Below are 15151 nucleotides of genomic sequence, written 5' to 3'. Positions count from 1 at the left end.
TTTTGTTACCTACCTCTTCACGTGTTAACCGCTGAATCGATTTAGATGAAATTCGGTATACAGGATAGTACAAGTCCCGGGGAAGGACATAGAATAATTTTAACCCGGTAAATTGCATAGTTCCTACGGGATAGAAATAAACGAATTCTACGTGAACGGAGTCGCGGGCAACAGCTAGTTAATGAATAAATGAAAGTAATATGATGTATTCGATATTTTAATTAGAATTAAATTTGGACTGTACACTAAAAAAATTCAATTGATTAAATGACTTACTTACTAAACTATAAAGCACTATAAAGAGCCTATTTTCCTTCTGTCCATTCCTATCCTGAACATACTGTAGGTGTCTCAAAATCAGTAATGCGTAATCTCTAAGTGATGTGAGTAAGGATCTATTACTTTTAATCTCCAGATAAACTCTTCCGGTCACATTTGTATAACTTCGCAATTCCAATCTTGTAGGTAGGTACCTATGTAATTAAACCCCATCCCGGGGTGGCCAGTGGGCGTCGTGGTGTCACTGAAACTGAATGCTCCCTTAGCGCGGCCACATTCACTCGGAATTCCGTTTCGGAATTTCGATTCGGAATTCCGTAAATACCTCACACACACACGTACGTTTATTTCAATGAGGGCTATCGTTTTTTGTCTCACTAGATGGCGCACTGTTGCGTGAGGTTTTTAAGTATGGCTTTCAAAGTCTGTTATTACGGGCGTGAAAACAAAGTTTAGATTAAAATCATATTTAATACACCTTAAAACCGTACCATAAAAATATCGAGCATGCCACAGTGTTGCATAGTCCCCGTTTTGTTCGGAAAAAAGGGAGGACAAAAGTTTCCTAAAGACAAAACTGTCTCAAAACACAGACATTCATTGCCCTGGAACGCATTTGCCATAATTAATTTCAGATATTGCAAAATATTCACAAAATTATTCTAATTATAAATAAACCCGCGTAGCTCACCCAAAAACTATGAGATTTGACATTTCGGAGACCTCACGCTACACTAGCGCCTCTAGTGGCGAATTCATACGCGATAGCCCTCATTCTGATCGCACAGGCCACCATACGGAATTCCGAATTGAAGAAAACTTCGGACGGAAAACCTCTGTTTGTATGTAGTAGGTCCATAGATTTGTATGGATTTACTGCGTCCTGAGTGCAATGCATGTGGTCGCCCTAAGACTCCTAATGTCAAATGGGGCAATCCGTGTGGTTTTTAGTGGGTATGTCCAATTGTCCACCCCCCGTTTTCATGAACGGGGAAATGAATAAGGTGCCTTTTCTATAACGTTATTTAATTGAGTGCTTGGTCCAGGTCAGGTACGCGATGTCTTCAAGCCGCGTGCACCTGCGCCGCAGCAGCAGCCTCATCTCCTGGCGAGAGCTGAAGACCGATTGGGTAAGATGTTTACTTTTAACTAGTGTCCCTTGACGCTGGCAGAATTGCCCAAACGGACAGAAGCCATTTATAAAAAAAAAAAACTAGTGATGGAAAGAAACATTTGTAGCCGAAAACGAAACCGAAACTTCGCACTGGCCCAGTTTCAGTCGAAATGGAAATTTATTTTAAAAGGTAGCATGTTAAAATCTATGGGGGAGGCTATGTCTTACAGTGGACGTCCTGCGGCTGATATGATGAACGATGATGTTAAAATTGAATTATTTTTACACATATACTTACTTACTTACTGCCGTGAAGCAGCAGTGCTTGCACTGTTGTGTTTCGGCGTGGAGAGTAAGACAGCCGGAGAACTTACTGGCACTTGAGGTAGCCCATCTTAGACCTCTAGGTTGGCAACGCATCTGCAATCCCCTGGTGTTGCAGATGTCTATGGGCGGCGGTGATCTCTTACCATCAGGAGACCCACTTGCTCGTTTGCCATCCAGTAGAATAAAAAAAAAGACAACATCATGTTAAAATAAAAAAAAAAACCGGCCAAATTTGTAAGTTATTTATTTATATTATTTAGATACAATTACATATTGGGATCAGCAGCATTGAAGAACAGACAGGACTACCTATGAATAGATACCCAGTGTTAGCGCAGCGTGGGGTAATTTTAGATGACATATAGACAGACGTAAAAAATAAGATTTTTGGCTTTTCTTATTGGTTATCCTATAAGAACTACCTCCATACAAAATATTAAGTTTGTAGGACAACTTTACAGGAACATCTTTTTAAAGACTATTTATATAATTTGTTTATATTGACGAAGAAGTTTGATCATCGAAACAATGGCCGAAACTACAATTGTTAGCCGAAAATGACTCATACTGAATCTTTGGTCAAACACTACTTTTAAGACATACCGTTTATACTAGCTTATAAAAACTAGAGACTGGTGCTGATAAATTTTGTGACACATTATATTATTATTCCAAATTTACTTGTACTCATCACAATGAAGATTTATTCACCTTGCATTGAACATCACCCAAATTCAATATTTAAAACAGTACAACACACTAATTACAACCACGCTTCCTGCCAATCAAACTTGCACTTCAACGAAGCAATAATAAAGTTTCTTCTTCATTACGACAATCAACGGTCGTGAACTTTAACAAGTGTTAACCAGCGGTCAAGGCGTCAGCATTAACAGCGGTTATTAAGTTCGTTGCTTTTGTTTATTTCTTACGTCAGTGCGAGGTTTCCTTTATTCGGCATGGTACAGGCCTGTTACACACGACGACTTTTAGCAGCAATACAGAGCCTATTACCAAGTGCATAATTCGAACTTTGTATCTTGTCGTTCCGCTTACGCTTATATTATTTAATACGAGACTGATAGGGATCGTACGACATGAACTTCGATTTTCGAATTTCGTATAAGCCCCTCAATATCGATGCAGTCGCTAATCGTCTGTACACACACGCACGACTTAAAGCAGCGATACACCACTGGACTCGGCAATTGCAATGGTAATGATAAAACATGTCTAAGAACCATCGCTAGAAAACCTGCTTGCAAATAAAAAAAAAAACGCATACAAATCGGTCCACCCGTTTAAGAGCTACGGTGCCACAGACACACAGACATACAGACACACATAGCGGTCAAACTTATAACACCTCTCTTTGCGCCGGGGGATAATTATAACACCCCTCTTTTTGCGTCGGGGATTAAAAACAAAGACGCAACGTAATACACACTACGTATAAATTTGCACCTACTATACAGACGAATCGATTCAACAGCTGCGATGGTATCGATTCAACAGCGCATTGGTATCGATACAAAAGCGCGGTTGTGTCGGTACAACAGCATGTTTGTATCGTTCCAAATACCTATCAATATCTAATGTCGCGATACAGTCGAAACGCACGTTTGAATCGCTGCTAAAACCGCCATGTATAACCGACTTTATAGCTTCATTTAGCCGGGATGTGAGAAGTATGCGAGTTTTGTTACATTGCGGAGCCGCGCGCTACGAATTTACAAGTGATCGACCATCGACGGCAATGTACCGCAACGTACATGGTACATGATATATTTCTCACACCATCTTAGTAATAGAGGTGTAAGTAGTAGAGGTGGTAATTTGTATTCGATTTGTCCAGTAATCAGCGGTTTGGGTCAATGAAGACCTTGTTTAAGCTCTGGCACAATAGGACTCTTATAAGTATTCGAAGCATTGACCATTAAAATTTAGTCGACCGAGAACCTTGAAGTTAGTGGAGCGCCGCAGACGACGGAGCTTGAGGTCCTGGGTTCGATTTCCGTGGTGGGGGAAGATATACGTATGAAAAATTTGAATGTTGTTCTTCGTATGTATTTCATCAGTTGGAAGATGTCCACAGCGTCCAAACAAAGACTTTGAACAAAGACCTCCCCCTTAAGGTGCTGCCACATGTAGTCGCTCGTCGCTCGTTTGCAGCGATAAATCTAATCACGTGGCCCTATTTGAATATGATTTGGAATTTCCTGCGACTGAAAAAAGTAGTGTCAAGTCGCCGCGTCGAGCAGCAGCGTCAAGATGGCTGCTGCAGGAATGATCTTGTCTTGGAAGCTGATTTCTTAATCTCATTTAGTAGCAGTCGTGGCAGCGGTACAAATAAAGAAATTGGAGTGAATGAAAAAAAATAACAGTGTTTTTTCCGAATTTGAAGAGGCTTTTTGTTCAGCGATAATGCTCAATATTTTCAGATTTATCACTGGAAACGAGCGTCGAGCGACTTGCATGTGGCCGTGCCTTTAAAACGCCACAACGAACAACTCGATGTCGTCAGTCCGCCCAGTGGGAGGCCTGCCAATGCTTAGTTTTCAGGTTCGTGGTCGCCACTCGAAGACCTAATCCTCCCCAACTGTTATCTGTTTTCCTAAATTTACTTAAGTTTAGCTGAATATTATATTAATAGAGATAGGATACATTACCTTACGTAGTAAATAAATAGACACTCAAACTCAACATCACGGTATCTAGGTCAATAATATCTATTGATTAGTTGTAACTATCACCTGTAATCCTCAGGTTAATTGGTCAAGATAATGTTATCAAGTAGTCTGCGATAAACGTCTGTAAACACTATAAACAACGCATGTAGGCCACAAGGGCAAGGCAAGTATATTCGTAATCTTAAACAGTTATGTATTGTATTGTATTGTAAAACACACTATGCCATGCTTCACCAGGTGCTTTTAATGCACATGATGTTATTGAGTGTGTCTTCTATTAAATATCTTGGCATAATTATAGACGAGAGACTCAATTTTAAAACCGCATGTTCAGAGCCTCTCGGCTCGTGTACGGAAAATTATTTATACCGGGTGTGGCCTGTAATATGAGCAAATAAATAAAAAACATAGATCCTCGTCAAAATGAACAACATAAGTTCAGCGACTATTAAAAATAATGGAGTCTTTAGATTTTCCTTTTTTCATACACATTAAATACTGCTATCAATGTACGCTATCCTAGAACACAATTGACGTCGTCTGTCACGCTACAAGCATCAAGCATTTTGCTTTACATTGCTTCTTCGAATAAACTATAAAGTGTTTTAAAAATTATAAAAAACTAATTATTTGAAAAAGTCGCTGAACTAATGTTATTCATTTTGACGAGTATGATCGTTGTTTCAATTATTTGCTCATATTACAGGCCACACCCGGTATATTAATAAGATAAGTGAGATAGGATTCCTAACTTTGCCATCATCGTAGGCCAGTTCTCAGCAAACGTAATTAAAGATGTGTGACGTCACTCACAATGTTACTTCACTTGTTTTTGTTTACGCTGGTAAACTCTTAGTCTAAGATGCGGTACTAGAAATATATACACTCATCTATTATTTGATGATGACAAAATTGCGCCAATCACAAGCAAAATCAAAAAGAGCGTTTATACCTGCTGAGCTGGCAACGTTGCATTTTTGTTAGTTTTTCTCGATTATTCCATGAAAATTGAATGAAAATTAAAAATATTTTCTGATAGAACACTTCTTAATATATAAGTTAATGTGTATACTCCAATAATTATTCGTGATAGACTTTTATATTCCTTAAAAACGAATTACTGTTTATGACCGGTTTTTAAAGAAAATAAAAATCTATTACGAATAATTATTGGAGTAGACACATTAACGTATATATTAAGAAGGTGTTCTTACAGACAACATTATATTAAGAAGGTGTTCTATCAGACAATTTTCATTCAATTTTTATGGAATAATCGAGAAAAACTAACAAAAATCCAACGTTGCCAGCTCAGCAAGTATAAACGCTATTAAAATATTCAACAAGCTGTTGCCCGACTCCTTTCGCGTAGAATTTGTTTATCGCTATCTCGAGGGAATTATGAAATTTTCCGGGATAAATACTATCCGATGTCCTTCCCCGGAACTTAAACTACCTATCTGTGCTCCGAATTCCATCTAAATCGGAGTAACAGACCAACCGACTTAAAAACTTTCGCATTTATAATATATAAGTGGGATTTCAGCTATTATCAAGCATTTATGAAGGTCTGAAAATCTATTAACGATTCAAAAAACCTCTGTGGAGAAGAACCCGGCAAGCAAGCAACCAATAATTTTTCAATTTTTTGTGTAAAATATTGCGTAAAATTACACGAGTTACAATTTTCATAAAATCAAAAATATAGAAAATTACAAAAAAAATACACACACACACACACACATACACCATTAAACAAAATCAGAATCACTAAATTTATGTCAAAAAATAAAAGAATAATTAATTATTATTATTACTATTTTAATTATTATTTTCATAAACAAATTGAGAATCGAAATCGAGAAAGTTCCCAATCCGCACTGGGCCCGCGTGGGAACTACGGCCAAGCCCTCTTGTTCTGAGAGGAGGCCTGTGCCCAGCAGTGGGACGTATACAGGCTGGGATGATGATGATAAACAAATTGAGAATCGAAATCGAGAAAGTTAGTTATATTATAATGTTTATTATTTGGGTAATTATTTGAGGTGTAAGATAAATGTTACAGAAATAAAAACACACATTTTGATGTGGTCTGTTTTATTTTGAACATAAGGATATGTACCGATAAGATGCTCTATATTATAAGAGATCGATAAAGTTTATTTTGGTTAAAAAAAGCAAAAATCCAATTTTAACGGTAACGAAAATGAGCATCGAGACCACGAAAAAGAACATTTTGTTTATTTTAAAATCTTATAATTGTACTATTTGAATGAAAATCCGATCATAATGAGAAAACGAATAAGCATTATTTAATTAATCAGGTATCAACAGAAATAGACAATCGATATCTATATAAAAAAAATTAAAACTTGACCACGAAAATGACGACTTCAAATTGTCATTTTTGTAACATTTAAATACTATCTAGAAATTACTTAATTAAAGTAAGATTAATAACTTTCACTCACAAACCAAAACAGTTTTCAATATCTTCCCCCCGTGCAGGTCTACGGTAAACCAGAACGAAATTATGTTACAACGAAACAACACAACAAAATGCTCCTCTAAATGACGAAGTTTTCTTTTAATATTTAGATATATACATTTCACACGTACATTCAGGGCAAAATAATTCTTGAACCTCTCGCCAGTTAACAAAATTGGCGACGCACTGGTCATAATTCCTATAACCACACCTGGAGCAAATGTTGTTGACGGTCAACCATTCTTCGTTTAAATCAATTAAATCAATAACGGCATAAACGATTACACTGTAAAAAGCAGAAAATTCTATAAAAAGTGTTCTGTATTTTTTCTACTTGTAGGGAAAATCAATATTGAATAAGTTAACTGCAAATGACACAGCACCAGTAAAACATTATATTTATTTACCCAATACTTACCAAGTCGCAACCGTAACGAAAATGACGCTCGATCTTTGACGCAAATCTAACTGAACCTTTATTACATTAATTATAGATAAATAATTATGACTTGCGATAAACATTATACGTTATATTGACGCAGTCTTATTTTCAAAGTTGCTTATAGTTAAAAAGGATTTACAGGAGGTTTGACCTCTTTTTTTTCTTTAAAATATACTTAATAAGTGTGGCTACGAAAATGATGGTGTATTTTGGAACAACGGGAAATGTAGAAAAAAATAGTCTTATCAATGTCCTAATTTTTTATGTTTGCATGCATGGTATATCATATTATGAACATTCAATCCATGTTTTAAACAGCAAGTTTTTCTATACCTTGTATTTTTTACAATACTACAAAGTAATCAGGGATAATCCGAACCTGACCACGTAACTGACTTTTGTGCAGAAAATTTAAGTTATTGTGGAAAAAAGATAAAATAGAATAAAATGTATTTACCACAAGTTTCAGTGGTAATATCCTAAGCAACTTAAAAACAATAAACGATATATTTCTTATTTTATAACTGAAAATTTGAGTCTGAACACAATTGAACCTCTCGAAATAATAACCCATTTGGAAATCCAGGCAGGAAATATTATTATGCTGAAGATTCGTTTGGGAAATGGAACTACTGCGATAAGTTTTTTGGGAAGTGAAATTTGGCGAAAAATATTTTGCCGAAACGGCAGTACACCAATCAAATGTAATGAATTTACTGGCAACTTCACCCGCAAACAGTGTTACATGTTGCCAGATTGTATTTTTTTGTTATTTTCGTACTTTTTTACTATGTACTGAAGTAATTACAAAAATTGCAAGATATTTACGAGCTTTTTAAATAAAGTTAAGTAACTTTCCATTTTAATTTGGGCTAAATCTTGGAAGTCGAATGATATTTAACCCATGGTTATGGGTGTATGTGTAGGCTGGATGGCAATATGTACGGTCAAGGGCATAAATATAATTATATACGTTACCAAGACGTCAACAATATCTATACACCTTTAGGTCACTAAACATAAGGTCGATGTATACATATTTTGACGCTATATGGCTGCATATATTTGCATTTGACTGTACCTACAGTCAGTCAATTACGCTGCAGAGAGGACCAAAGAATTAGAAATACATACCTACATGCATATACCCCAATACATACGCTCGAAAAACATAACCTTCTTTCGGGCAGTCGGGAAAAAAAATCAATCAGTAAAAATGTTTGTAGTGAAAATGAAATTTTTATCAAAAACAAAAGCCGGCATCAATCTTGTCGGAGCCTAAAATTGTGAAAAATCTGTTCAAATCCTGTTGTATGGTAACCCAGTAATTGCTAATTGGAGAAATCGTAAATGGCGTCGTTTTCTTATGACAATTATAAGCCTGATTTATATTATTTATAGTGCTAAGATTGGCTCAGAAAGCGTTGAATCGCCTAATTTACGAGTTGGTTCCTAGGGTTCCCAGACTTTCTGCCTTCAGCACTCGAGTTAACTGTAGTAAAATACCTCTATTAAAATACCTACCTTCAAAGTAACGGTAGGACTTCACTCAAATCTCTAGATCCAGTGGTTTAAGCTGTACGTTGTCAACTCAAGCAATCCACAAGGTGTTGTTTTATAGGCATGAAAGCCTTTTTTCTTTGCTCTATCTCACCAGAAGTATTGTTGATGCCGTAAATGTAGCACACAAGTTAAGTAATGGCCTATTTACAATGGCCTTGAACAGCACTAAATTATAAGTTATTAGAGTAGCAATGTCCAATTTTAATTCTGTTAATTAGTTAGGTTGGCAACCCTGTCTTTACCGTATTTCACGAGAGCACGAATCGCGACGGAGGAAAGTGGAATGTGTTCACCAAATTACTAGACGCTATTTGCGCTCGGGGAAAAAAAGGAAACTACATTATTTACTGGGTGCATTACTTTTCATTATATGTGTTCGATCTTACTGAAGGCAAATAATTGCTGAAAATGGAAAGTGCGTCGAGTTAAGCATTTTCTTGCTAAAAATGCATTTATAATGCAAGCTGATTGTATTTTTTTGTGGGATATATACTTGCATTCTCAGCATTATTATCAGCCGGAAGAAGTCCACTCCGGACTCCAGCTCTGAGAGGCTACTACGAAATACGAAAATCGAAGTTCGTATCGTATGGTCCCGTAGACACTAATATTATTTATTTAATACGAGAGTGAGAGGGATTTTACGATAGGTACACACACACACACACACACACACAAACATCACGCCTGTATTCCCAAATGGGATAGGCAGAGCACACGAAACGTTACCGCTTCGGAGCCACTTTTTACGAACTTCGATATTCGAATTTCGTAGTAGCCCTTCTGCGGTGTGGAGGGGGCAAGGAGAAAATCATAGCGTCAAAATATGTGTACATCGACCTTATGTTTAGCGGAATAAAAGTGTATAGATATTTTTAAGTCTTGGTAACCGCGTTTTGAATGCTTATAAAAATTATGCCAATTTGTTCGTGGTGTCAAATAAACTATTTCAACTTTTTTCCAAGTGCAAGATAAACACACTGACGGCGGAGGTGGAGCGGTGCGGCGCGGCGCGGCGTGAAGTGTCCCGGTTGTAATATTCGAGCTAACGTGAAAGAGGCCACACCGAATACCGCGCCACGCTTATTTCCCGCGCGGTATTCTGTATGGCCTCTTTCATGTTAGCTCGAATATTACAACTCCGCTGCCACCGTCAGTGTGTTCCTAGCTTTAACGCTTGTTGCAATAAATTTGCACTTCTCTGTGAATTAGGGAAAGTAAAAATGACACCTAAACACACTTAGAAAACTGAATATAATGATATGTCTACCAAGAAATATTGTTATCGGGGAATATGCGCGGTAATCACGGTATATCTCGATTCCAGCGATGTTAATTAAATTTACGAGTGGTTTCTTGGACTTTCGCTTTCTGTTTATTGGCGACAGGTTTTTCGCGTAAATTAAAAGAAAAAGATTTATTTTCATAGTCAAGAGCCGAGGCTTTATTGTCAAACTCACTTGGAATCACAATCGTTTTCATCACTTCTTCTGTCACACGACATAACACGAGGTTAGAAAGAGATGGTATGCGATCCGCGACAGCACGTAGACAATTGGCCGACATACCACCTCTGTTCACGACTGGTGCTCAAACCAAAACATATTAATTTAACGACTAGCTTATGCCCGCGGCTCCGCCCGCGTGGAATTCCATTATCGCACGCTGTTCCCTCGGGAACGCTGCATTTTCCGGGATAAAAAGTAATGTCACTCTCTGGCCCATAAACTATCTTTATGCCAAAAATCACGTTGATCCGTCGCTCCGTTTCGACGTGAAAGACGGACAAACATACAGACACACACACTTTCGCATTTATAATATTAGTATGGATTACGCACTAGACAATGGACTTGGTATTGACATATTTTGAACGCCCTCTAGACCGTTTACTCACGCCCGGTGAATTTAGCTGGAGTTGCTGTTATGAGTCGCTGTTACAGCCTCGATGAGGTATATACTGTATCGCTACCTATTGCATCGCGTTGTTAAAAGTCTGGTCTTATTGGTATGACTGAGATAGGTACATTGATTTGAAGTATAGGTGAGACGTATTTACTGGAATAGGTTTTTGGCTTGGACGCGTGAGTACGCGTTCCCGCCCGCGATTCTTTTAGCGTACGAGTATTTAGGTGTACGGCGGCTGACAACGTTCCGCCAACTTGAGAACAATCATTCAAATAACACTTTTAGCACCAACTCAAAAAGGTCCAGTTTCTTTTGATGACATTTCGGTAGTTCGATATTCGTAAAACTACTAAAACTGGTACGGCGGTATACGAAACCACGGGAGCGCATTTACGGGAATCATTTTGTTCACGCAATAAGTCAATTGAGTTAAGTACTCGTAGATACTCGTGCACCTAGTCTTTGGATCTAGTCTTTTCGTGGACGCGTACTCGCAAGACTCAGTCCGCGTTTTGCCTAGTACGTCTCACCTCTAACTTGAACTGTTCAATTCAAACTATTGCGTCTTACCAGTAGGTATATTCCAAGAATAAAGCTCAGCCGCTGAACCTTATCGAACGATTAGCACCGCGTCTTCTGCCAAATCATTCGATCATTACTAATGTTGCCCGTACAATGACCTGTCACCTCTGCTGAATTCTGCGCACGATTCTCTACCCATTGCGATGAGTATTAGGGTCATTATCGTGGCAAATGTCAAGGATTACTGTTCGTAGGAAATTACAGACGTCTTCGACATTGTTCTATGACAATGGTGTTTTGATCACGGGTTTCAGTCGGCGTCATTCGGGTTTTGACGAATATGGACAGGGAGCGAGGAGGCAATTCGTTGATAATTTTGAGAATGCTTCTACGCTTTACTCTTAACAGCGTAAACGTCAAAGTCTTCGAAGTTCATTGGCAATAGAGAGCGCTGTTGCCTACTCTGACATCAAGGCCCTGTTTGCCGTTTTAAGACACCCATAGGAAGATTATGGGTCCGTACGATCCTAAAATAGTGCTACCACATTTTAAATTTGTAAGGGTTTAAATACATTGGTATTCAGAAAGTAGTTGTGGCATAATACCATTATGATAATGGTAATATTAGGAATTATTATTTTTTAAACTCCAGAAAATCCAATCTATTCGAATCGCTTCCGACATAATTTAAGTGATATCTGTGTGTCAAGGTGATTTTCTTCCAGTCAGACGTTCTGTATGGTTACTGGTTGACACGGCGGTCGAACACTTTGAACTACACCCACGAACTTATTTAACCCTCGTAAGTCCTGACTTTTTTATTATACATAGTTCTACAGACCGAGTCGAGAATTCTAACTTTTGATTTTGGAAATTACTTACATAGATTTAAAGTTCATATTTCATGGAAAAATTTGTACTCCACCAACTACATTCGGCAATTACTCATAATTGATTTGTACTTTGTGAAGTACACGAGGACTTACGAGGATATCATCCCAGCCTATATACGTCCCACTGCTGGGCACAGGCCTCCTCTCAGAACAAGAGGGCTTGGGCCATAATTCCCACGCGGGCCCAGTGCGGATTGTGAACTTCACACACACCATTGAATTGCTTCGCAGATTTGTGCAGGTTTCCTTACGATGTTTTCCTTCACCGCAAAGCTCGTGGTAAATTTCAAATGTAATTCCGCACATGAATTTCGAAAAACTCAGAGGTGCGAGCCGGGGTTTGAACCCACGACCCTCTGCTTGAGAGGCGATAGGTCAAAACACTAGGCCACCATGACTTACGAGGATAAACTACTTGTAAATAACACTGGTTTGTTACAATTTATAATACCCGTCATATTTCCGCCATTGCCTCCCGCGCTAACATCCTAAACGTTCAATAGACGGATGTAGCCGTTTTTCCGCGAAAAACGCAGTTTGAACTTCATTAATCTTGAAATACAAATCGCTGGAACGCTCTCCACCAGTTGTTTCCAGGGGCTACATTCAACACCTTCCCAGAAAGATCGCAGCATCGCTACTGGCAGTCGGCCATGTTGCATATTGCGCGAGAACAAACATGGTTAGAACTTTGTGTACTTTTTCGGACAAGGGGGAGGTCGAAAACTACAAAAATCTGCTTACATAATACTAAAACGGTATTAGGTAAGAGTTGTTCCATGTAACATCACGAGCCTATATACCTAGGTCCCGCTGCTGGGGCTTCACGTCGAACTAAAGCAGGACAAAAATTCCAACATAATAGTCAAATTCAAATTCAAATCATTTATTTCATGTATCAAAACACATAATATATTAGTAAATAAATTTAAGAAGGGGTTAGTAACTAAACATAAATACTTATAACTAAAAAAAAAAAACAATTTTAGCTACCAGTGTATTGAGCAGGCAGGGGAATGTAGTCCCGCACAGTGTAGCATTATAGGACAGTCGGGTTTGTCCGATATCATTTTTAGGATGGTGTTGGGACTGTCCCGCACCCGGCGCATCAAAGACGCAGCGCGCCCGCGCATGGTCGCCTGGAAACAATCGACGCGCGCCTCCGCAAACATCCCTGACGCGCTACAGAAGCGAGGCAGTCCCACCATCACCCGGAACGCGTTGTTATACTGGACTCGGAGGGCCCTATATGCCCGTTGCGAATACCGAACCCAGAGGCTACAGGTACACAGGGAAGTGCAGAAAGCTCTAAAGAGACTAATCCTTACCTCCCTGGAGCACCCCGAAAACCTGCGAGCTATCATATTCGCACGTACAGACAAGGCCCTCCGTTCCCGTTCGATGTCCATGTCATCCTTGAGGTCGGCGAATAGTGATACAGTGAAAAATATAATGTAGCTGGTCTGTGTCTACCGTACAAAAACAAGACAATAGTTACCGTTAGCTATGTCGATTGAATTTTAATGAAAAATGGTTTTACCTAATAATCATTTGTACGGAACCCTCGGTGCGCGAGCCTGACTTGCACTTGGCTGGTTTTGTTTCTAGTTATATCCGACTCTTTTCTATAGTTTTGTAAGGTTAAGTTTCTAATTGTTTAAATTCAATTTTATCCCAGAACAAGCAGGTGCCAAATTTTACAGCGGGATCTTATTCTAATTCTAAATTTACTCGGCGACTATTTATTCAACATCAAAAACAATTCGCTCTATATAAGTCCCACTCCCACCACCCACTCCCAGTCCCACTCGCTTCTGACCACAGATCTCCTTTCGGAATGAGAGGGCTAGGGCCGCAAAGCCCACGCAGGTCTAGTGTGGAATGGGAACTTCCCAAAACATACTTAATTAAATTTTTCAAAATCTAAAAAAATCGAGGTGCGAGCCGAGTCATATACGGCTACTCCGACTACTAATTATTCAACAGTTTCTTAAATAAATAAGAAAGAAAGAAAATACATTTATTTAACGCCATAAAAAAACATAGAACAGATAAAGACATACATGACGCTAAATAGGTCCCCACTCAGCATAATGCCACGGCAAGCCGTGGCGCTGATTTTCAGTGAGGACCTTATCTAAAAACTAACTTTAAAAAAATTAAAAAAAATATTAAATCGTTTGGCAACACCGGCTTAAACAGTTCAATCGTGTGCAGTTGAATTGTTTTAAGTCACCGCCAAAAGTATACTTTGCAAATATGAATAATGTATTTAAATAGTTGATTGATAACCAAGGGTGGAAAGTGACCCATCGAACGAAGTGAGAGCGCCAATAGTTCGAGGGGACATGGGTAATTTCACCCGAGTTGACACTCTACTTTTCATTTCGACTGTAAGGAAAGTGAAATAGTACAAAAAAATGAGAACATCATTTAATAGCATTTCAGTATTATTCAGTAAATTGAATTTACTTATACTCAACCTTCAACGGTACCTTTTCGACCTGACCACTTGCCTCGGCCGAGTATAAAAAAAATCGAGTTGGTCACGACCAAGGAGTTTATATTACCTACAAAACTGGAGGTTGAACTCCGAACGCAGAAGGTTGACCTTTATTACTTATTTATATCTTCCATCTCTTTCTTTCACATTTCACGAATGACATCCATCTCTTTCTTAACCTAACTAAAGAAAGAGATGGTATATGTTCGTGACGTAATAAAGATCAAATTTCTGTTTTGTATTATAAGCTTCTTGGTCACGACGACGTGCATCTAGATGGCCTTGCCGAAACGTGAAAAAAAAGTGTCATTGACGTAACTCAACTATCTTCGACTCCGGGGACAATCGAAAAATTAAAAAAATATTACTTTCCACCCTAGAGATGAAAACGCAATTTTCCACCCGACTACTACCCATGAAAA

At 38.4% G+C, this 15151-nt stretch overlaps 1 protein-coding gene across 1 annotated transcript in view; it reads left to right on the top strand.

Annotated features, from left to right (window-relative positions):
• The first annotated feature begins 1328 nt into the window (after positions 1-1328).
• conu (Rho GTPase-activating protein conundrum) overlaps positions 1329-15151 on the top strand; it is a 152785-nt gene continuing 138962 nt past the window's right edge. Inside the window, exon 1 of the mRNA XM_074101992.1 lies at positions 1329-1409. Within this exon, the coding sequence (XP_073958093.1) occupies positions 1338-1409 (72 nt within the window). The 5' untranslated portion in view covers positions 1329-1337. The remainder of the gene's footprint in view (positions 1410-15151) is intronic.

The sequence above is a fragment of the Choristoneura fumiferana genome, chromosome 18 (genome assembly GCF_025370935.1).
Source record: "Choristoneura fumiferana chromosome 18, NRCan_CFum_1, whole genome shotgun sequence".
NCBI classification, from domain to species: domain Eukaryota; kingdom Metazoa; phylum Arthropoda; class Insecta; order Lepidoptera; family Tortricidae; genus Choristoneura; species Choristoneura fumiferana.
This window is presented reverse-complemented; position numbering and strand designations above follow the sequence as displayed.